This window comes from Buteo buteo, chromosome 1 (genome assembly GCF_964188355.1).
Source record: "Buteo buteo chromosome 1, bButBut1.hap1.1, whole genome shotgun sequence".
NCBI lineage: Eukaryota > Metazoa > Chordata > Aves > Accipitriformes > Accipitridae > Buteo > Buteo buteo.
Window position 1 is genome coordinate 83,591,523 of NC_134171.1, and position 23,469 is coordinate 83,614,991.

General features: G+C 50.5%; 2 protein-coding genes across 5 annotated transcripts in view; one reads left to right on the forward strand and one right to left on the reverse strand.

Annotated features, from left to right (window-relative positions):
• Positions 1-8,616, reverse strand: part of SEPTIN11 (septin 11) — a 58,591-nt gene extending 49,975 nt beyond the window's left edge. For all 4 annotated transcript variants that reach the window (XM_075038812.1, XM_075038804.1, XM_075038790.1 and 1 more), the window contains exon 1: positions 8,500-8,616. In XM_075038812.1, the coding sequence (XP_074894913.1) occupies positions 8,500-8,526 (27 nt within the window). In that variant the 5' untranslated portion in view covers positions 8,527-8,616. The remainder of the gene's footprint in view (positions 1-8,499) is intronic.
• Positions 8,617-13,862: 5,246 nt separating this feature from the next.
• On the forward strand, positions 13,863-16,151 carry SOWAHB (sosondowah ankyrin repeat domain family member B). The gene is made up of 2 exons (XM_075026712.1): positions 13,863-15,275; positions 15,345-16,151. Exons 1-2 carry the CDS (start codon positions 13,863-13,865, stop codon positions 16,149-16,151), a joined length of 2,220 nt encoding a protein of 739 aa, XP_074882813.1.
• Positions 16,152-23,469: the final 7,318 nt, after the last annotated feature.

Genomic DNA, 23,469 nt, shown 5'->3' on the forward strand with positions numbered 1-23,469 from the left:
TCTAATAATGAATAATTGCATAACTCCAAATGCTGACTAGCAAAAGTGATTTCCAGCAGGATGAATATTCAGCTACCTGGAAACACAAACCCCAAAGTCCCAACACTACTACTTTTTGGCAATTATATATCAGAAACCAAACTAAATCGTTCTAATTGTCCAGTGACCATCAGCTGTGCATTCCAGAAGCTAAGGCATTTCTTTGAGAAGTTGTTTATTTTCAACTTTCGGTCCAGCTTCTTTGTAATTCGGAGCATCAGGAAGGGTTTACCACTGCCTCGCTGAAGAGCTGCTCAGGGCCAAAGCAGAGACTTACGTGCAGGTTCTCCCCAGCACAAAGCACGTCCCAGATCTGGTGCCACTTTCCACCTCCACTGGACACCAGAGACTTGTGCTACAATCACCAAACCCTGCCCTTCTCCACAAGACTAAGCCAGGACTACGAGAAGGACGGGAGCGCTCTGGAAGAGCTAACTCAAAGCCAGGAAGAAGAGCTGCCTCAGGACTCTGGCCAGGGACTCATTTCATGATTTCCAAAATGGGTCCGACACAGCAGAAACATATCTTGCAGGTGCAGAGGCTGGTGCAGAGGCAGCACCCTCCGACCCTTCTTGTAGCGGGTCCCTGTGGGGACTCATCGCACATCAGCCTTGACACCGACCAAGGGAGCACCCTCAGGCCCCCGACAGCCTGCTCCCCAAAGATGCTCAGCACCTCTCACCCTCGCAGGGGCTCGGAGGACTGACTGGCACCAAGTACCTTCTCAAAAGCAGACTGCAGGCTCAGAAATCCTGATGACTAACCAACCTCCGAAGACAGATTTGAGGGGGCAGGGGGAGAAAAAAAACCCGATAAATTAGGTCAAACGCTCCTGGAAAATGCCAATTACTTTATATATAGCAAATTGCATTCGGATGTCATTTAATCTCAGCTTGCCGTTGTCAGATATTAGCTGAAATTCCCTGCTTTGCTTCGGCTGCCATATTAAAGTGCCATGTATTCAATATTAATGAGAGAGATGAAACAGAATGAGACTAGGTTGGCATTTTCTGTGATAAAAGACACTTTGTGGCAGAAAAGCATTCATTTAGAAATATTAAGGAATCTTCTTGGCTTGGAAATTACATACAATATACAGTAAACAAATGAAACTGTTTTCAAATGTAATTAAAAATCTTCATCTTCTGATTCTATAAGCTAAGAGAGGCGTAATCATTGATTCATTGTTTCTTCTGTTAAAAACAACCACCGTGGTGAGTTACCTGGCCACAGCTAGGGAAAGCTTTACAGATAAAATTGCTGACACAGGATGTAAAAAATTACTTCCCCCCCTCAGTATCTACACCCTCGCACTTATACACAGACACAAAATTTTAGAGCGCAGAACTCTGTGACTGACCATGGAAGAAAAGGCACAATGAGGCCTGCCGTGGCTCAACCTGGACATGAAACAGATTTGGGGGAGGAAAAAGCAGCAGCCAACGGATGTGGTGGTTTAGTGGTGTGATTTACCACTAGAGCAAGTCACCAGACGATCCAGCAAAATCCCTGCTCCTCTTGGGGTCTTGACGTGAAGATTTGAGGACTGTGCATGTGTTCAGCCCCAGATGGCTGCATTAAGCCTTGTAATCACTGCTAGCATTTACAGCTAGCAATATACCTGCTCACAGTATGACGACCTAATCTTTTAGCCGTAAAAGCTGAGAATAAATAAGAACCATTTCCAGTTCTTTAATTCAGCAATTTCTGAAAATATCAGTCTTGACATCTCAAACTAGGAACAAAGACTATTGAAATATCATTAGCCATGCTGTTTCCAAGTTCATTCTGCAGATATCCAAGAAATTTCATTCTACCAATTAAAACAAAAGGAGACAACAGAGAAAAGAAAAAACTTCAATCATATGAAACAGCAAGAAAAGGAAAATCCAACTACATTTATGCACAACCTCTTTATTGGCAACCCTGTACATTTCCTACACACATCTGGAGGATGTGGGGTAATCCACGTTATTGCAGAGAGATGCCAAGAACGAGCGTCAACGATAACCAGATACTTTCACCTTTCCAGGTTGCAAATTTCTTATTTCAAAGCTAGGCTGTTGCCTGCCAAATTCTGTCCTGGAAATATAAAGCCAGGTCCGTCACTCTGCTCTTCTTCATTCATCTGAAAACTGCCAAAAGCTCCTAGGCTGACTCAGATTGGAGGAGATGGGTTTTCACAGGGGCTGAAAGGAGATAATTTGTGTGCTTCGAAAGGCAAAGACTTGGCTTTGGTTACAAGCGGGAACATCTATCTGAAAGAATAAAAGCAGACTTGCCTTTCCACCTCTACTACAGTTTGTGCTCTTGTACTTCACTGCGAATTAGTCACCGCGCTGCCCTGCAGAGGGAAATGCAAGCTCACACTGTCACTGAGCAAGCCAAGCAAGTCGTCTACCAAACTTGTTCCTCTCCCACCTTAGTTTTTCTTTACAGATAAAACCAGAGGCTGCCACCACCAGACTGTCAGAAACTTAATTCAAGCCATGTTAATGTGCTTAAGCAAAGCATTTCGCACACTCGGTGCATTCAGCACGTCTGGCAAAGAGATTCTGTTGAGTCTGTTGCTTACACAGGACATCGTACTTCACTTTGCACCCAGTTAACCTCCTGGCAAAACACCCCGACTTTGCACAACACCTTCAGACCCACAGATGGCCCCAAACGGTCCTACAAATCATTTACAAACATCCCTCTCAGGATTTGAAACACCATTTCTCCCCTTCCATTCCCATCACATGAAGAGGTTAATATGATTTCTGAATTAAATACACAAGATGCATGCAGATTTCCAGAAACAATTCGTATTATAACTACTGCTGTGCACAGGAATCAGTTCTCAGGAGCTGCTGGCAAAGCAGGCAACATCTGTGGCAAACCCAAAATGTTTCTAAAACAAGTCTTTTTCTATTAGCTTGTGCCAAGTATTCATGACCAGATCTGGTAAAGAAATAACGCGCAATTACAGTACTTCAGTAACATATTTCCAGCAGCTAGATCCCATCTGAAAATAAATCTGGGATGCAGAAATGGTAACAGAAAATCCAATTAGATAATAGAATCATCTAAAGAGCAATAAGCCGCGATGGAAAAAACAAACAAACAAAGAAAAAGAAAACCAGTAGTAGCCTGCTCTTTGCCATCACCTTATCTGGGATGCTACTAAAGGAAACAAAAGGCTAAGCCTGCAAGAAAAAGATTCAGCTCCTCCATATTTTCAGCAACTTCAAAAGCTCTAATTGCACATTCAGATCCTAAGGCTACTTAGCCACTTTTCTAAACATGAGCACGGTCTGTTTTTTTTTAAATAAGGAGTCCCAAAGACAGCTCAAAACTTATAAATTGCAGACCTCAGCAAAATAATTGTACTACTAGTGAAATGGCAATAATAGCCTTTGGACTACATGGCATGCCAACAGTGGGTATCAGTTATGTTGGACGAGCAGAGAGCGCAGCCACAGCAAGAAAGCTTGTGGAAGGGCTGGGTATCACTAATGGAGAACCACAGGGAGCTTTTCCTCCTCATGGCTCTTTCTCCACCGCCTCATGCAAGGCCAAGTGGGCCTTGCCTACACCCACATCAATCACACCTGCCCGAGCTGTGGATGAAAACAGCTCTGGGGATGCCTGCAAGTCCTGGCCCACATGCGTCTAAACCAGGCACCATGGCGTAGAGGAGGAGGAAAGGCATCCAGATGTAACGAAGTAGCCACAAATGTGCATCTCTTACTCCTCTCTCACTGAATGCATCACATTGCAGGATGCAAACTAGCACTTATAGGGAGAAAGAAGAACATTTGGGGTAAATTCTTGTTACTGCTGCTCTTAGCTAAGACGGCGAGACCCTGAACTTGGTTTTCTGTCTCTGATCTGGAGCATTCTCCACCAGTATTAATGCTGAATGCTAACAGCACCGTGGTGTTTGTCTGAACCATTATTACGCATCACTTATTACAGTAGGCTGGAGAGCTGTTCACAGAGCTGGAAGCGAAGGCAGCTAGATAGTGTACCTAAAAAAAGCTTGACGTACTACATGGGGCTTTTTTTGGTTCTTTTTAAATCACCTGGTTGCACCCAACTGTTTTTAGTTGAAACTGCTTCAGTATCTTTTCCTCCAAGAGCCACTGTAGCTTATAGGACTGAAGCCTAGAGCCAAACCAAGCCAACAAAGCAGCTGGACAAGACAGAACCATTTGCCAAGCCAACAGAAGACCCTGTCCCCTTGGCCCCTCTCCTGCCAATCAAGCCACAAGCTACCGAGCAGCCTCGTGTCCGTGCTCTCGGCATTACCTCGAGATGAAGAGGCATACCAAGGGCACAACAGAAGCGACAACCCTCATATCGCTCCAGAACAGGCAGCCAGCCAGTAAAGCAATCTCTCTCAGGGGCTGCAGGGGTGGGAAGGGGACATATAAAACATGCCTTAGCTCTTGAGTAAATATTTTACTTCTCAGATTCATGCTGCTTACTTAATCAATCCCCATCATTATTTCAGAGGCCCTACTCAGACACTAAAATTGATTCCCTGTGATCTCATCCACACAAAATAAGGATTTTCCAAGTATCCCCATCAGAGCCTGACTCCAGGTCAGCTCGCTTCATGCTGGAAAAGCTAGACGCCCTGAGCTTGTGGTGGGCTGGACACATAACTTGCCCCATGACTGAGGCTGTGCTGAAAACAAGGCAAGGAGGAGACAGGTTCCCACCATTGTTAACAGCAACGGGAGAAACAAGAATTGTCTGAAAGAATTTCCTACTGCAAACAAGGCACCGAGGTGAATAAAGGAAATGAAGAGTTCACAAAATAAAATGCAGTCCCGCATGCACCGCCCTGGTCTGCTTCTCTGGCACAGGCAGCTGAGCCAGGCCCAAAAAGCCACACTTTGCAGTGGAAAGCAGGCAAGGAAGCCAAAGTCCATGCCCCAGGCCATCTCAGCTGCCCCAGCAGTGCCACCCAAGCCCACAACATCACCACATTCACCGGGAGGAGAGTCCACAGCCCCGCGATGCTCCCTGGAGAATACCCGACAGCAGGGACAGCTCAGCCTTGCAGTTAACTTGGAAAACGACAAGCTGCAAAGTAGCCAGAGCACTGCTGACCTGTGCCTGGAGTGTGACAATCCACTCCTTGCCCTGGGGTCCATCCCCAACCCGCCTCGTCCCCCAACCTCTCTCAGTTTCAGCTCTCCACCTGCAATAGCTCTTCTCCTACCCAGTCGCATCTTTGTCGGTGAAGAGGGTCAGACGCTCAGCTAGCAAGAGCACAGAAACAGTCACGGTGACAAGGATGTATCCCCATTCTTAGTGCTCATCTCATCGCCTAATATCAGCGGTCATGTTGACTCTGCTCCACCCGCCAACATGCATGAATGGGGTTTTCCAAAGGCACTGCCCCATAGCTCTTGCTGACCCCAGCGGGTGTCGGTAGATCTGCTGCTCAGAGAAAGGTAAAGCATGTAGAGTCTTCAGCTCCATTAGCCCTGCTCTACCTTCTTGTCTCTCTCTTTCATTCCCTCCCCTCCATGGAAACTGGCAGTCTCTCATTATCAAGTATTTTTAAAACAGATGGAACAATACACTGTGCTGCTTTAATCTCTCAGATAACGTTTTCCATGGTTCCCATGCAAAATTTGTGTTCCAGCTTCATTTTCCATCAATTTTTGTTTGACTTGGACAGGAGCATACATTAGTGTATACATATGAGTAAAAGTTACTTTTGCTCCTTTAACTAGACCAAGCTATGATTCTGTAAACATTTAGGATAAAAAAAAAATTAAAAAATAAAGAGAAGGGTAGGGAGGCCAGAGCCCTCTTCCATGCTCTGAACTACTGAGAAACCATCCAGCACTGGTCAAGATGCTGGGAATTAACGCGGGGAAGAGGAAGAGGGTCCCCTATCTAGCACATCTCAACCATTTCCAGGCTGCAAGTGGCTTATCTCACACTGAGCCCAGATGACCATATGCATCCTTCCACCCTGATGTATGTTTAAGCACATGCATGGTTTTCATCAGGTGAGAGATCCCATGGCAGCTCCCAGCACCAATCCTGCCAAAACTTTGCTTATGCATGCCTTTACATTTACATTCCGAAATCAGTCTCTATTAAGTCAAATGAAATTACAGGCAGCGCATTACACATGTGCCTTCACATCTGTGGGATCAGGGCCTTAAAATGAAAGCCGCCCATCCTACCAAAACACACCCTGCTCAGCTACAATTAAACACAGACACTTCAGAGCAGTTTGTTGAAGTTACTTTTTATGCATGCTTTTACAATTAACATAATGTTATATCCTGCCAGGATGTAAAAGGTTGTGACTCAGGAATGTTATCATAGTTTTAAGTCAAACTGACTCGCTTTTCGTTTCATTCCTTTTCTTTTCTCTCCTCCTTGCTTTAAGTCTACCCGCATGCTCCCTCCAACAAGATGCATACCACTTTGGGCCCTTATAAAATATGATTATTATGTTGAAAGCTTGATAGGCAAACATTCATCAGCATTGCCTTGCTCTACCATATAATTAGGTATTTCTTCAAACTCCCTACCGCCCCCCCCAGCAACACAACAGCAGCATGCAAAGTGGTAGCAGAGAGGATTAGATAAGAAAGTATACAAGACAAAACGCCCCCAACATCTACTGAATACCAGCCCACTGTCCTTTCTTCTCTTATCACCCCAAGATAAAACAACTCTCTTCTCCAAAAAGCACCGATTCTGGAGGATGAACGGTCTGCCCACCAGCTGCTTACGAGGAAGCCGAGTGCCCTCGTCCTTTCCTCTCCCACACGTACATGCTTCTCACGCTGAAGGATGCTTTATTCTGCAGTCAGTCCCACGGGACTGGACTCACTGGCACACACATTAGAATTTAGTTTAACTGGTGCAAAACCCTCTGTCAACGCTGTTTTGGGATTGCTCGTGGACTTCAATTAACCAAAACCGTGAGATGCTGAGTAGTGGCATCAGTTTAATAGAATGATAGAAAAATAAAGCAAAACAGATACGCAAGAACAAACAGCAATCACGTCTTGCAATAAGCCACGTTCCTGAGCCTATGCGTGTTGTGACGTTGCTACTTTACACAAAGCAAAACAGCTCTGCTTGGCAGTACCCTTCAGCCTGCCCTAAAAACCCGCTGAAGTAGTGATCTCAGTGCATCTTCTTACACTGAAAGACCAACTTCCAAGCATGCTTTAGACTGTAAGATCAAGGAACCATTTCAGAAGAAGCTTTACAAACAGCTGGTATAATTTACAGGTATTCTGTTAACAAACATCAGCTCTTATTTTGCTTAGCAGCATAACTTCCCCACCTCCAGTAACACCATTAACCCCGTCTTCATACATTTGCTTTGCCACATCACAGGAACCGTATAGCCCTGCAGATCCATAAAGGCATAATAAATGCTAAAAGAAACTGTCTCATCCTGGTCACATCTTGAACACAGACCATTTTCTTTTTATGAGAAGGAGCCGCATTCAAGTCCTCCGCTCATGGGCAACATCTGTTTTACTCGCAAGGACTAAAAAAGTCACCGGGAAGTCGGTCAAGTCTCTCTCTCTCCCCCGGCCGACGATGCACAAAAGTGCATTCAGTCTGGTCATGGTGGAGTTTCATTCACGTTTCTACAAGCTGGATGCGAGATTTTTTTTTTTTTTTCGGGAAGAGCATCTGTTAGTTTTTGTGGGTTAGGTTTTGTGGTTTGGTTTTTTATTTTTTTCCTTTCTCTCTGTAACGGGGAAATCTTTTGTCTTTCTCAACATGGATGTAAGAAACTCCCGGCCAACCCATCCCCAGAAAAAACGGGTCACGCTGCAAGCCGCAAAACACTCGTGCTCCTCGGCAGCCTCTCACGCCGGGATTTCCATGACCGTTGCCCGCCGCAGCCGAGCGCCGAAAGCCTCCCCCCAGGGGCTGCGGGCACTTCCCCGGCCGCCCACCCCGTACGAAGCGCAGCCCTCCCCGCTCCCACCTCTTCCCATCCACGGGCATCGCCGCGGCAGAAACGGCCGCGGCAAGACGCTAACGGCGGCCCCCGCCCTGGCGGGGAGCAGCCCGGGGACCACCCCCGGCGTCTCCCCGCTGCCCCGTGCGGTTCAACGCCAAGGGCTCGGGGGGGAGCCGCCCGCCGCCGGGCCCGGCCCCGCTACAACAAAGAGCCGCGGCCCCAAACCGCGGCGAAAAAGTTTTGCGCGGGTCCCCCCGGCCGCGGGAAGGGGCGCAGCCGGCGGCGCCCCGGCACGCCGCCCCGGCGAGCCCGCCGTCCCCTCGACCCCCCGCACGACACGCCGGGCGCTGCGCCCCTCCGGTCCCCGGCACGGCATCCCCGGCCCCGCACGCCGCCGCACCGGGGCGACCGGCCCCCGGCACCGCGCCCCGGGCGTTGCGCGGCACCCCGCCGTTCCTCCAGCCCCGCAAGGCCCCGGCGTCGCTCCCCGCCGCCGCCGCACCCACCGCCGGTCTCCCCACGGCCACGGCCATCGCGGTGCGGTGCAGTGCGCTGCGCTCCCCGGCCCGCCGCCGCCGCCTTCTGCGCTGGCTGCTAGGGCTGCAACATGGCCACCCGGCGGGGAGGGCCCATGCGCAATGCAAAGGGGCCGGGCGGCGAGGCGGGACCCCCCCGGCCCTCCCCCGGGGCCGCCGGGGAGCGCGGACGGGCGGCACCGCCCCGGCCGGCCGCAGCCCCGCGCCCGCTCGGGGAACCCCGCGGGGCCGCCCCGGGAGCGCGATCGCTCCCCAGAGAGAAGCGCAGTTAACCCTCGCTTGGCGAGCCCTCGGGGAAGGGGCCGCGCTGCTCTGCCCCACAGCCCGGCTGGCCGGGCAGGGGGAGCTCGGCCTGCTCCCTGCCCGCCGCCCGCTTGTCCCCCTCCCCATCACCTGAAAGGACCACTGACTCCGGCAGCCCTACAGCGGCGGGGGGGACAGCTGAAAGCAGAGACACACATCTGCTCCCGGGGCCCTTGCAAAGAGATGGCCCAGCAAAGGACTGGCGAGGTCCTCCTGCCGCAAGTTTGGTTAAGAAGGAGAATGGGGATTTGGCAGAGAGGTATTTATAACAGGGAGTCAGACAGGAGCTCCCACAGCTGGGGCTGTTTGCCAGGAGCAGCCCTAATGCCCTCCTACAACGACACAGAGGGCAAAACCAGGCACCCCATTCCTCTTGTCTCCCTGACCCAACACCCTCATGCTCCCTTTTCAAACAAGCTGGGCATACCAAACAACGGACACGGTGGCCGGTTGCTCTCCCACTCCTGTAATTTCCAGGGAAGAAGCGAAGCACAGCTGGCTCCTTGCTCCTCCAACTAGCAAAATGCTTAACATCCCGATGTTAAGCATGATACCTCCTTACCTGCAAAGGTGGGACTCTTAAGACTAAATTCAACACATCTGCTCACAAGCCTTCAACCAAGGCAGCAGTGAAGGAAGATCCCTGCTGGGTCAGCTCCTGCAGCATTTTGCAAGGCATAAAACCCCAAAAGGCTACAGAAGACAGAGATCCAATTTGCTGCACACGTGAAGGACATGTGGAATTACAGACGCATCAGTGCTAGTCCTTTATGTGAACATACACAGAATCAAAACAAAAAAGCCAAAAGGGTGAAAACTGAGAGCACCTTCTAGAACTAAATGACCCAGTGCAGTGAGCAAATAAACCTCAGTGGTACGCTTACCATTTGTACACCCTTCAACCCAAAGCTTTTACCTTTTCACTCTAAAAGCCATTTTTGTACCACTATAAAGAAACATGTGGCTCTTTGCAGGGATCTACAAAGTCCAGGCATTGTCTTCCCACAGCACTTTTTATTGTGTTTTGAAGGACTCGGGAGCTGATATTTGACACCAGTCACCCATGCCTGCTCCCACAGCCCCCAGACTGAACAGGAACCAGAGGAAGCAAAGAGCACTGCCTGGCACTGGTCCCCTGCACCTGGGGCAGCAGCCCTTAACTGGGCACGGGGGCAGCCATCATTGGCAAAGCTGCTAAACCAAAAAATTCTAATGGGGTTTCTACCTGTAAAATTTTGCAAGCATAGTTGACGCGGTGCTTTTATTACGCTAATGTGTTAGGCGTTACTGCTAATATCCTAGGGAGGCTGCTATATTAGACTCATGTTCTTGCCCTTATAGCAAATTCCTCCTGCATGCACAGCTCCAGGTGAGGAGGTGTTGAGCATGCCTGTACTGGGAAATGTGCTCAGACCAGTGCAGCCTCTAGTGGAAACCCGATGATTGTATCTAAAGAGTTGCCCTCGTTGCATCTGTGGGTGAGGCAGACACAGCTTCCCCTTGTCTGAATTACAGGCATGCATCATATTCCTGCATCAGCTTAACTAACGCAAAGACCTTCTGTGTTTGCAAAACCCTAACGTGACTCACCTCATCCTTCCTTGGCCCAAAGCTTGGCTCAAAGTGGTGGAGTTTTCTCTGCGACACTCATGCATATAGACCTTCCTGGGTATGGCTGTTCATGCTGAAAGAGTAGGGGGAAAAAAAACCATCACAACAAAGAAATGTTCTGCAATCTCTCTAGATCTCAGCCAGTGTAGTTCCTTGCATTCCTAGCGTTCAGTGGGAAGAAGCAGACCCCTCACTCCACAAAATTTCATAACTGCTGCTAACAAATCGGTACCTGTGCAAATGGAATTGCCAGTCCCTCACTCTAGAGGCCCTGTGGGAACCATTTCCGGTTTTCCAAAGCTGTTTTGCATCATTTTGCAGATATGGCACGTCAATGCTTTAATAAGCTTTTGTGTCAGCTGTGGGGCAATTTCTCAGATTATATGGGATGAGAAAATACGCAAGTAGACACAGAACTTGGGTTAACTTACCTGCTGTTTAAAAACAAACACAGGTATATAGGTCCCTAAAGGCAACATCTTCTTGCACTACAATAGGAAGCTACAAGACTAAGTGGTGGGCTTTTTTTTTTTTTTTTTTTTTTAATGCTGAAGTAATGCTTGATCCTGCCTCCATTTTGTGATTAGTACTGCTCACAACTTACTCAAATTTCATCCAAAGAGACCTGCTGTGTCCAGAACTCCCAAAGAGGGCGAGACCAGGGCAAATTCAGCAATACTGAGGACTCCTACCCACAACAAAACTGACTGATTTACAGACAGGGTAAATCATTAAAGCATAAAGGGAAACAAGAGTCTCTTTAAACCTCTTAGCGTGAAGCAGGCGATGAAGCAACTCCAGGTAGCAGGGCTGCGCTTTTCCTTGCCTGCATGCAGTGTTACACTCCCTTAATCCCAAAATGTGATTTGCAGCTCAGGCTGTAAGGGGAAAGACGTGTGCCAGCATTTGGTCTGCCTCTGAATCAACGCGAGCTACTCTTTCAGCACACTTCTGCATGTGCCAACAAAGGGTATCAACAGACAGTCATAACCAAACGGGTTACAACCAACTGCCGTATAATTGTCCGCCATCTGAGCTATCCAGTAAGCAACACGCTCCCAGCCAGTAGTGGCTGTCAAGTGAGATGCATCAGTTCAACCCATTTCACTCAAACAAGCTCAGTGAGGCTTTTCCAACTTCAGCAATGCAAAAGCATCAGCATTCAGTGCTGGTCTCAGTCCTGCAGGTACTTCAGCAGTCACTTAGTGTTACCTGAGTGTGTTTCACTAACTTCAAGAAAAGAGTTTACAGAGTGAGGGCTGACATTTCTCAGTAGAAAAACATCTATTTTTTTAGTCAAAGCTAAGCTTACAGTAAGGAAGAACCTCCAAGAGTGTTTAAATAAAAATATGATCTCATAGAAAGCCTCCTGCTTACACCTTAGTCCATTAAACCAAAACAACGCTTTCATAGGAGTGTTGTCATTTGCCACTTATTTACTCGGATTTTTTATCTTCACAATCTACCCTCCTCTCTAATTTGTGATCACAACTATATCATTATGCTCCATTCATTTCATCACAACCGCTTCCGCTGAGAGCGTGCTGCTCTCAAACACAGAGTTGTGACTGCAATTTCAGGGCTCATCAGAAGAAGAGGGAGAAAGGTATTTACGGCTTGAAGAACTGTACCAAAAGCATGTACAAAATGATAAAATATTAACATGAGACTTACCCTTTTCCCAGCACCTGCACCCAACTCAGATGAACACCACTGATGGGGTGCAGCCACACGCTCCTACAATATACACCACAGGGAAAACCAAAAGCAAGATGTGGCAGAGCACGTAGCGCAGTTTCTCTTACTGTACCACCCAAGCAACCCAAACCTTGGCACACTGGAAGACTTTTCTGATACATTGCATAAACTGTAACTTCTAACTTAGAAACTTGAAACTTTCTTTCAGGGCTGCTCCCACCACTCCAGAGGTTACAGTTTAGCAATCCTGCAGCTGCACAGGGCAATTTATCCTGCAAACCGGCATGATAACGTACTGAGGCAGAAACTAATGCTTCAGAGTCAGCAATCCAAAAGCACAGACCTGTGTAGCTTGCTTACTCGAGAGCAACACTGCCACACGCATCCACTCTTGAACGTGTTTGCAGGGGGTGAATCTTAGAAGTTATCCCAAGGTTTTGTCTTACCAAAACAAAAATCACAAGCCTGTACACACCATCTATTGCAATCTCTGCCTGGGGTTTGTGAAGGTTGCGTACACTTCTGGAATTGCAGCGGGCTGGAGGGTATTCCAGCTGCCTAGATTACAGGCAGCTAAAAATATTTATGGATACCCGGGAGCCTGCAGTAGAGATGAGTTTTGGAGCGTGACTTAGGACCCGATCCAGACCTCTTTAAAGCCAGGAGCCTATATCAATCTCAGTCCCTCCACGCCTCTGTTCCCTGGCTGTAGGACAGAGAAAACCAGCACACCCTCTCCCCGACACTTTTCACCCATATTCACTCCGCAAACTCCTTGGGGCAGGGGCTGCCATTTGCTTGGTCTATACAGGACACATTGTCCACTGGGGCCCTGATCTTATCCATCCCACTCAGCTGTAATGTACACCCTTGTGATAACAGCATTAGCAATACAGAACAACATTAGATCCCCAGTCTAGCACAACATGTGTCCAACCTGCCTCAGGCACACAGCGAATACAGAGATGATATGAGATGTAATTTGACTTTGGTCACTCTTGGTACTTGTGTGTAGTTGTTGTACGTAGGTACAATCCCACACGCTTGTAATAACAGCTACCCTGAACCACATCACATTCGTGTATCTTTATTCCTGGTTTTCCTAAGTCACAGAATCACAGGGCGGTTCAGGTTGGAAGGCACCTCTGGAGATCGTCTGGTGCAGCCCCTGCCCAGGTGGGGTCACATGGAGCAGGACTGTGTCCCGTGGAGCTCTGAAAGTCCCTGAGGACGGAGACCACAACCTCTGCTGGCGACCCACTCCAGTACTTTATCACCCTCACTGCAAAAGAGTTTTTCCTCCCACGCAAAGGGAATTTCTTGCATTTTAACTTGTGCCCATCATCTCCAGTCCGTTCACTGACACAATGACTGATAAAGGGCTCTTTCTGCTGACCGCACGCCAGCAAATTGCCCTCGCTCTTCTCAGAGCACTAGCAAGGCTCCTCCAGCCCCTCTACCCCGCTTCCCTCCTTCACTGCCGCTGTTTCTCAGCCCGGTCACCCCAGCCCCACGGGCCGCCACCCCGGGCAAAGGCAACCGGGGGGGTGGCGGCCCGGCTGCGAAGGAGGAGGAGGAGGAGGAGGAGGAGGAGGAGGCGGCGGCGGCAGCGGAGAGGCCCGGCGCGGCAGGAGGCGGGTTTCCCCGCCGCGGCAGCGCCGCGCACCTGGGTGCAGCGCCGAGCACCGAGGCGGAGTACCGAGAGCCGGCTGGCCCGCAGCATGGCGCGGGAGCTGAGCCAGGAGGCCGTGCTGGACTTCCTCTGGGGGGCCGGGGGCCGAGCCCCCAACACGGCGCTGCTCCGCCACTTCCAGCCCTTCCTCCGCGACCCGGCGCTGACGGAGCAGCAGCGGCGGGAGCGCCGCGAATATTTCAAGAGCCTCGTCAACTCCCTGGCCACCGTCCACCCCGCCGCCGCTCCCGGCGCCTCCAAGGACATCGTCCTCCGCCGCAGGTACCGCGACCTCCTCGACGAGGAGCTGCCGCCGCCGCCGCCGCCGGAGGAACGGCAGGAGCGGGACGAGGAGGAGGAAGAAGAGAAAGAGCCGCCACCCCGCCGCGACCCCGACCGGCGGCGCGGCCCCCCGGGGGAGGTGGCGGAGAAGAGGCGGCCGGCCGGGGAGCAGCCCCCGAGGGCCGCCGTCGCGGGGGGCTGCGCCGCCCGGGGCCGCGGCGGACCCTGCTGCGAGTGCCGCCGGGCTCGCCGCGCCGCCGCCGCCGCCCCCCCGCCGGGCCCCGGGACGCTGCCCCCCGCCGGGCCGCCCCGCTGCCGCTCCCCGCCGCCCCCCGCGCAGCCGCCCCCCTACCGGACCCGGCCGCTCTCCTCGGGCCCCTGGGCGCTTCGCCCCGACGGGCCGCCGCGCTCCCGGCCCCCGGCGCTGCCGTCGGGTCCTGGGGCGCTGCCCCCCGCCGGGCCGCCACGGTCCCCGTCGCCGCCGCTGCCCCCCGCCGGGCCGCCCCCCTGCCGGAGCCTGCAGCCGCCCTCCGCCAGACCGTCCCGGCCCCGGTCCCCACCGCTGCCCGGGGTGCTGCCTGGCCCTGGGTCAGCCCCGTTCGGGTCCCTGCGGCCGCAACGCCCTAGAGGGCCGCCCCCCCCCCGGTCCCCGCCGCTGCCATCGGGCCCCGGGGCGCTGCCCCCTGACAGGCTGCCGCAGCCCCGGTCTCCGCCACAGCCCCCCACCGGGATGCCTCCACTGAAGGCCCCACCGCCCTCAGCAGGTCCAGGCGGGCGGCCCCCCACCGGCCCATCCCAGCCCCCGCTACTGTCACGTGGCCCCAGGGTGCTGTCCGCCACCGAGCTGCCCCTATCCCGATCCCCGGGGCCACCCGTCGCCGAGCCACCCCCCTGCCGGTGCCCGCCGTTGCTGTCCGCCCCGGGGGTGCTGTCCCTGTCGCGGTCCCTGCAGGTACTCCCCGCCGGGCCCTCCCCGGCCCCACGGCTTTCATCGGGCCCAGATGTGCTACCGGTCGCCAGGCTGCCTCCATCACAGTCCAGGTCCCTGCAGCAGCTCCCCACCTGGTCATCCCCGCCCCCGCCGAGGAGATCCAAGGTGCTGACCCCCAACGGACCAACCCAAACTCAAGCCCTGCTGCTGTACCCGTACCAAACCCTGCCGCTGCCGTCAGGTCGCGGGGTGCGGCCACCCCCATCCCGATCCCCACCGCAGTCCCCCACCCAGCCAGCCCCATCCCGCTCCCTGCAGCCACCCCCTGCCGGGCCACCCCCATCCCGGTCCTTGCTGCCGGCGCAGGGCCCCGCCGGGCCCCAAGCCCCACACAGCAGCCCCCCCGCACGGCTGCCTGTCTTCAGGAGCATCAGGTGCCAGCTTGCTTTGCTGGAGGTGCAGGGCATCCCCCCATCGCTGCCGGATGACTGCGGGCAGCAGCCCCGCACCATGCCCTCCAAGAACTCCCTCAGGAATGTCCCAAGCCGGGGGCTGTTGGTGCCACTGGGGCAGCGGGAGCACGCCTGGCTAGTGGCTATGTCAGCGGGGTGCTGGGCTCGGGTGCGGGGGCTCTTCCTGGAAGAGCCGGAGCTGGCCCTGCAGCGGGACTTCATGTCAGGCTTCACGGTCCTTCACTGGCTGGCCAAGCACGGTGATGGGCCAGGCCTGCAGGAGCTGGCGGCAGCGGCACGGCAGGCTGGGCTGGCCCTGGACGTGGATGCCCGCTCCGGCTGCGGGTACACTCCGCTGCACTTGGCTGCCATACACGGCCACCAGCTCGTCATCAAGGTGCTGGTGCTGCAGCTGGGGTGCCAGGTACAGGTGCGGGACAGCAGCGGGCGCCGGCCCTGGGAGTACCTGGGCAGCTCCACCTCGGGGGAGATCTGGCAGCTCCTGGAGGCACCCCGAGGCACCATTATGTTCCCCACGCAGCCCCTGGCCCGCAGCGTGTCCTCTGCCAGCAAGGTCTCGCTGTCCGCTGGCAGGACAGCACTGCCTGCCTGCCTCAGGCCGCAGCACGGCCGTGGGGCAGACTCCCACCGAACAGGCAGTGAGAGTGACTGAGAGACAGCTCCCCGGCATCCCCTGCCAGTGGAGATGGGACTTCGGTGGCCATCCCACAAGAGGAAGCCAGGCAGGCAGAAAAAAGCTGTGAAACAGATTGAAGCTATTGAAGAATGTACTTTTAAATTAATCCAATGAACTGCTGTTTGAGCCTCTCTGCCCTCCCTCTCATTTCTCGCTTTTCTACCAGTGAGAGGATGCAACAACTCCGCTGGAAGCAGGCAGACCCCTTGGTAGGCAAGTCCTATGCAATCCACAGGGCAGGTACCAGCTGCTGGGTGCAGCCACAATCACCAGCGTTAGCTGGACCATGGGTTTGGGGTCTCAGACTCTGGTGTGAAGCTCACAACCTGGCCCCAAGCAGGGTGGAGTGCTTGCTTTTGCTTACAGCGACAGATCGTTGTTGCTCCCGGGGTTTGCAAAACACTTGTTTACACCGCCTAAATTCTGGGGAGTAACTAAGACTGCGTCCCTTTTTAATCCCAGCAGATTAAGGACGAGTCCTGCGTTTTAAAATGCAGCTGATCAAGGTCCAGCCTTCCAGCAAGAGTCCTCAGAGAACGACTGGCAGTGGCGGAGCGTAGCAGCTGGAGAGCCCTGAGTAGAGGAGGGTGTAACACACCTACCCCATTTCTCAGCCCGCCTTGCCCACCAGCCCATGCAGAAAGGAATGCAGGGCAGCACCGCAGCCCTGCTCCTCCCCACAACTGCCCCGGGCTGGCCAGCACCACCAATACTGCCTTTTCCTTCCTGCAACTCCAGTCCCTTTCCTCACACCGCAGGACTAGGAAGTGGTACCTATGTTATGGCTAGAGCCCTGTTCCCACGCCTGGGGATGGAAAACGTTGCTGCAGGAATCTGTGTTGGACAGAAAAAGAGTTATGCTGTGGTACAGCTCCCAGGCTTGTAGGGGAAGGCAGTTTCAAAACAAGAGCTGCATTTTCCCAGAGACCCCAGCCCTAAATTGCCTCACAGGTATTTATGTGATGGGAGTGGGTAGGATTGGGGGTCCAGGTGCAGGGAAGAGATGTCCAGTGCAGTCATTCCTGAGAGCTTACAAACAACAAGCTGGCTTTAGGAATCTCAGTGGATTCTGTGGGTCATATAACATACTCTGCTCTCTGATTCAACATCAATGAGCTACTAAATAGTCAAAAATTGCAATAGGTTAATTTTGCGCCTAACCCGGCTCTCCTATACACCCTTTATGAAGGCAGGAAGAGAGCTAAGATACATGAGACAGGGGTACATCACTGCTTGGTTGATGCTTCTGCTGTTGGGTGACCCCAGATATAGGACCAGTGGGTGTCAGTGCTTGTGAAACTAGGGCTGCTGGCGCTGCTTCAGCAGGATGCTTTGGGGCAGACCAGTGCAGTAGGTGGGAGTGCTCTTGTATTTGAGGCATGTGCCCAAATGCCTGCAGTTTCGGGGAGGAACGGGAATCAGGGCAGCAGAACCTGACCCTTGCGTAACACACATGCTGGGGAATGCCTCGAGTCCTTGCTCAAGCACTAATTGAGGTCTCCTTTTTGCTTTGGGGTTGAGGGAGGAACTCCTTCCCGCAGAATGAAAACTACTCTGCCTGACTCTATGGTCACAAAAGGTTGTGGCCTTTTCCCAGCCTGGTTTTCTCCTTTCGCAGGGGAAAGAGCTCAGGAAACCAGGGCAGTGCAAGTTACAGCCTAGATCAGCACCGACATGCAAAGTGGTTGATGTCTGGTAAAATGCTGAAGGCTTCTCCACCACATCCAGAGCCATTGCCACAATTCACATCATGCACCAGGCTCCCTTGGGAAAGGGCTCGCTAAAGACTTCCATGAGCCTCAGCTAGAAGCTTTTAAAAGCAGCCTGTTGACAGGGGTATCAGGGGTGCCATCAGAGCCTTTGAGTACAGTGAGCTTCAGGGAAGAAACCCCAAATGAAAGAAGTTTGTGAGCTGACTAAAGCTGTCTGGGGGGGAGCATACTTTTACTCCACAGCCATCTACAGCTTCCAAAGAATAAGATTTTCCCCTTACTATCTCCAGCGTTGCTAAGACAGAGAAGGACAATGCTACCTTGGGATTCTCATTTTACAGCCTTTCCGTGACCTTTCTCCATGACGCAAATCTAAGTAGCGCTTTTTTTTCTTGCACGCTGTTGCAGACCTTGTCTGTCATTTTTTTCAGAGGAGCTTTCTCTCCCTAGTATTATGTAGTTCAGCAGTCTAACAAGAAGTTGTGAAATCATTTTGTGACCACTGTTTGTTCGCCTGTTGAGATGACACAGACAAGCTGCTTTCTCCAACTTTTAAATTATAAAGCGACTCTTAGGAAGTCTGAAACTGCAAAAAGTCTTCCCTACTGGATCCAGCGTGCATTCACTCTGGTTTATCACCCCGGGATTACATAGGGGTTCTTGGATTGCTAATATTGGTAATACTGCACAGCTCCTACACCACACTTTTTAAAAGTAGTCAGTCACCGCGTGTGGGAATAACCATTTGTTTAACCCACAGAAAACTGCATGCTCCAAGTTTTCTGCTGGTCAAATAAACAATGGGCAGGGTGAAACCCATCTCCAGCCCGTTTTGGAAGATCTTTCATCAGCCGTGCCTGGAGGAATCACACTGCCGCCCTGGAGCGTCAGGCAGGTAGAGCGATACAGGAGTCATAGGTCCGGTCCCCTGGGAATAATCCACCCCTGGATACACACACACGTAGCCTGAGCACCTCCGTTTCAAAGCGCTCCTGACCTCCTTACTACTTACTCATCAGGCTGCCTGGCCTCTTCCACACCCGTGCATACTGCTGTTTCCTCATTGCAGGTGGACACGGCTCCTTGCCTCACACCCAATCCAGGCATCTGATTTTGCACCACCCTGGAACACAGGACATATCACAGATTAATGCAGAGCAGGACTCTGCCCTCTCCTCTCATTGCTTTTGAAAACACACCTCCCACTCGACAGCTGATGATGATAAAGTCCACCCCTCTGCTCTCCAATGCTTATCTTTAACTAACTGCTTTGTACTCTGAAAGCCACATCCTTCAAAGGAGGGGGGTGTTTTTTCATCCAGTAGTCTTTGCCCATCACGCACTGTCAAGCCTGTGAACTCTGAGCCTTACTAATCTATGGTAAAAGTAACCCTAAAAGCACAGTACCCCCTTCTCACCACCTCCCTGTTCCTGGGGCACATGCTTTCACACCCACTCATTAGACCGCTAAAAGCAGACAGCACAGCAGAGCTGGATGTTGATCTTGATTCATGTGGCTTCTGTTAAGGTCTCGATTATGTTCCCAAATTGTGGCTCTGATTAGACTCATGCTGCAGCCTTTACTAACAGAAATTGCACAGGTGAGCTGGCAGTCTGATGCGATTGCTCAGCTATTAATGAAGTCTCTTTGTTAGTCACTTGCTGTCCTTTGCCTATAGGGTCTTTGTCACTGAAGCCCAATAGAATGGCTTCTTAAACCATAGGAGTTTGCAAGACTAGTGCTTAAACTAGCAGTCATTGACACCGAATGGGGTAAACCCAGCACAGAAGGGGGAGCGTGTCAATTTGACTCTCCTCCCACTCAGCAAATCAAAGCTTTCCATCTGAGAGGAGCTTCCCGTCTACAAACACACCAAATGTACACTCAGCTTCCCAATCTGAGAGCAGCAAGCTGGTAACAGATTGCCATGCTTCAGTTTCAGTTTTTTACAAGCCTCTGGACAAGGACCAAATGCTAGAGCAACAGTGGGATCCCAGCTCAATGCAATTAAAAGAGTGCTCTTGGGCAAAGCAGATGAGCAATACAGCAGAACATTGCTAACTTAAGCTAATGGCCAGGACATCCTTTGTATCACAGCGCTTTCTGAAGCAGTAAGAGAGAACTTGTAGAATAAAAAAACACATTGAAGAGTCCATCACACATAATGCACTTTTTTCTACTGTGACAAATGCTATTGGACTTAAACAGTTCTTTATACAACTCCACAGTGGGAAGAGTGTCTTGCACACTTTCAACAAGTGGTAAGACAACCCCAGTTGCTACTAAATCTTGTTAAAGCTAAAATTTCTCATTATTGCATTTACTGCGAGTACTACCAGATGGCAGGTCAGCAGGATGGGGTTTACGAAAAGAAAAAATCCCTATTAACTGTACAGTTTTCTCCAGCTTAAATTTCCCTATTAAAATGAGAATTGTTAGCCCTTCAAGGAGGAAAAAAATATTATCTTTGGAAATTGACTCAAATTGGAAAGCAGTAAAAGTTGTACGCTCAGTTTAGCTAAATTAATATCCCCCATCCCCAACATGAGACGATTTAAGCAAACAAAACTTGTTTAACCATTAATAAAAAGAAAGAAAAATATGTTAAGATATCAACTTGAACTATTCTAGTAAAAATATTTAATGACAATATATCAAAGCAAGCTACCAAAACACTTTTTTTTCAGCATACATAAAAAAAGTTTACTAAATTTTCTGCCTTCAAAAATAAAAACTATTAAACCAAACAATAATAGCCTTCATCTAAAAAACTTCTAAGAGTATCTAAGAAAGTTCTTCCCTAGCCTACACATCACCTCTCAGAGGTATGGCCCCCACACCTGAAGAAAATAATAGACCCTATCCCCTTATATAGCCTCAGTGCTGGGTGAGACCTGCTTAAAAGGGGGCTGGGAAAGGCTTTGTTATTATTTCACATATTGCTTTTATTGTTGGGCTACAGTCTTGTTCTGGTTTGCCTGAAGAGCAACAGGATGGCAAAGTAAGAAGAAAGAAAAGCTAGATACTTTTCTGGGTATTTTTTTGTGGCTGAGGGAATATGTTTGTGTTGTAGTTGTGCTAATTTTAGAGAGAAAAAAAAAGTTAACAGGTTTTTAACTTTTTTTAGGGGTAGCTTAAAAAAGAAAAATGTGGGAGTAGGAAACTTTTTTAGTGTGAAGTATTTAATTGCTGACTTGAAAAAAACCCACAAAAACACAGCAAAAAGGAGAGGAAGACTTCAGAAGCTGCAAGGGGAACACGTAAAGGATTACAAAGAACAGAAAATAGAAAGAAAAAAAACACTAAGTTTTTTTTAAGAGGTGGTGACTGGGGAAAAAGTGGTGCAGTTCCTTTGATGACCTAGGGGTTGGTTTGGGCTGATTCTGGGAGAGGTGTTACAGCCTTATGTAGGCTAGTGGTTTGGTGCACTAAGGGCTATGGATAGGGGCCTTGGTGCTGAGGCAGCGTTTTGTTAAATACCTGACCGAGCACAGCAACTTCCAGTGCAATAGGTTGTCTATGAAGACACAGATGGGTCGTCTTGTATAGGTTATGCTTTTTCCTTAAAGCAGTTAGCAGTTAGTCTACCAACTTGCTAGAGCAAACTTCTTTCTGTATGGTTTAAATAACTGAAGGCTTATAGTACTTTAAATCTGTATTGGATTTTGGCAAAGTCAAGACACTTAAGCTCCTAATGTCTATCAGGACTTCCCTACTGTACAGCCTGTTCATAAAATACAAACAAAACAAAATCTGTATCTGTGGAATACACATTTACCCTGCTGTTAGTTTCCTTAGCTCTGATGGCACTGAAGGAAAGCATAAAATTGCTCATGGCAGGTTGGTCTGATAAAGATTTCTAATTTTTTTGTGTCTCTGTGATAGTGTTTCCTAGGCAGATGTGTTCTATGTGTTCAAAGGTCACAAGCTATTTAAAATTAATATTTTTTAAGAAGTCATTGCTCTGTTGTGACGGAAACACCCATCCAAACTATTCACAAGTTCTTCTACACAAGCATGTCAGTTTGTGGGAACTGGCCTCAGTTTGCATTTCTAATGCTGCTATGGAAAGCAATGACCAAAATCCTTCAAGACAAAGCAGCTTCCCCCTCGCTGCTGGCCCTCTGTCAAAACAGTTACTGGTTTAAGTCTTCTCTTTCAGTTTTCCTGAGACACAACTCTAGACGTGAGGAATGTTCTGATGAATCTGACACCAGAAGGGGTGTTTTATTGCCTTTAATGTAGCCCAGAATATTCTAGTGAAAGTGAGAATTAGAAGAATTTGCTTTCGTGTATGTCTTGGGTGTGGAGTCCCAAAATAACTCAGCAGGGAACAGATAGCTTTGCGCAGTCAAGCACACAGCGGGCATTATCACAGATTGTCCAAAGTCCACATGTGAGTTGCGTGCCACTGGTAAATAGAAGAGATGGCTTAGGGGAAATGGGAAGGTCTTGAGTCTCGCTTACAGAGAGGACAAGAAATGCCTCTCAGGTCTTAATGGGGAGCGTTATTGCCACAGGGATGCAGAGCTGTGCTCTCTCCAATAACAAACACTTCGCCCTCCTTATCTCCCTAGGGTTTCTTGTGCTGCCCGGTGATGGTATCTCAAGTGCAAGGATTTGTGCTGCTCTCTTATCAGAGATAAATGAGTGCATGGGGCTGCAGACTTTGTCTAAAGGGCTGACAGCAGCCTTGTTGTTTTGACACCCTGTCCTTGGCTGCCAGGAGCCAGCTCTTAAGTAATGTGGTTTGTTTCTTCTCCTGGCCCTAGAACACAATGGGGAGCTGATAAGGATGAGGGCAGGGTTTGTCCTCAAAGCCAGGTGGTTTGCAAGCCTGCTAGTGGCTGGGGAAGTTGGTGGGGCTCCAGAGCAGAAGCCCAAGGGAAAAGCAAACCTAGCTGCTCACTTGCAGCCTGCAGGGCTTTGGTAGAGGCTACGCAGAGCTTGGGGGCAGCAACAGTCCCTCCCCTGTACCACCACCAGTTTCTTTTCTTGCAGCTTCAGTCTCCCTGCGACTTTACCCAAGGGAAAGCCTGCCTGTCATGGTGGATTGCTTCGTATCCCTGCCTGGCTATGCTGGTGCCTCTGGTTCAGCCCACACATGCATCCATGTACACAGGACGGCCAGCCAAGGTGGGACCCTGTGCTGTGACCCTGACTTGACCCCTAAAATGGCACTACACCCTGTGTTTGAGTGAGGCTGTGTCCCTTACCCAGTGCCTGCACTTGTGCCAAGCAGCATCAAGTCACCCCAAAGGCAGGAAGACCTTTGCTAGGTATGTGCTGAATATTACTGAAGAGTGTAAAATGCAAATCTATGCAAACACTGGAAGGGGATTAACTTTTCTTATATAAGAAAACATGCATAAAACAGTCCGACTGTGTTAGGAAATAAACTTGTTCTTTTCCTTCCTAGATAGCTTCTTGTATTAAAATATTTCATCAGCTGAGTTTCCAGCTCTGTTTGTGAGTCATAACAACAGTGACAAAGAAGGTAAAGCCTGAATCTTGTTTTAGGATATATTTTTTGCTGGAGGTTTATAAGACCTGAGCCTTTTACTGTATTTCTTCTCCCCAT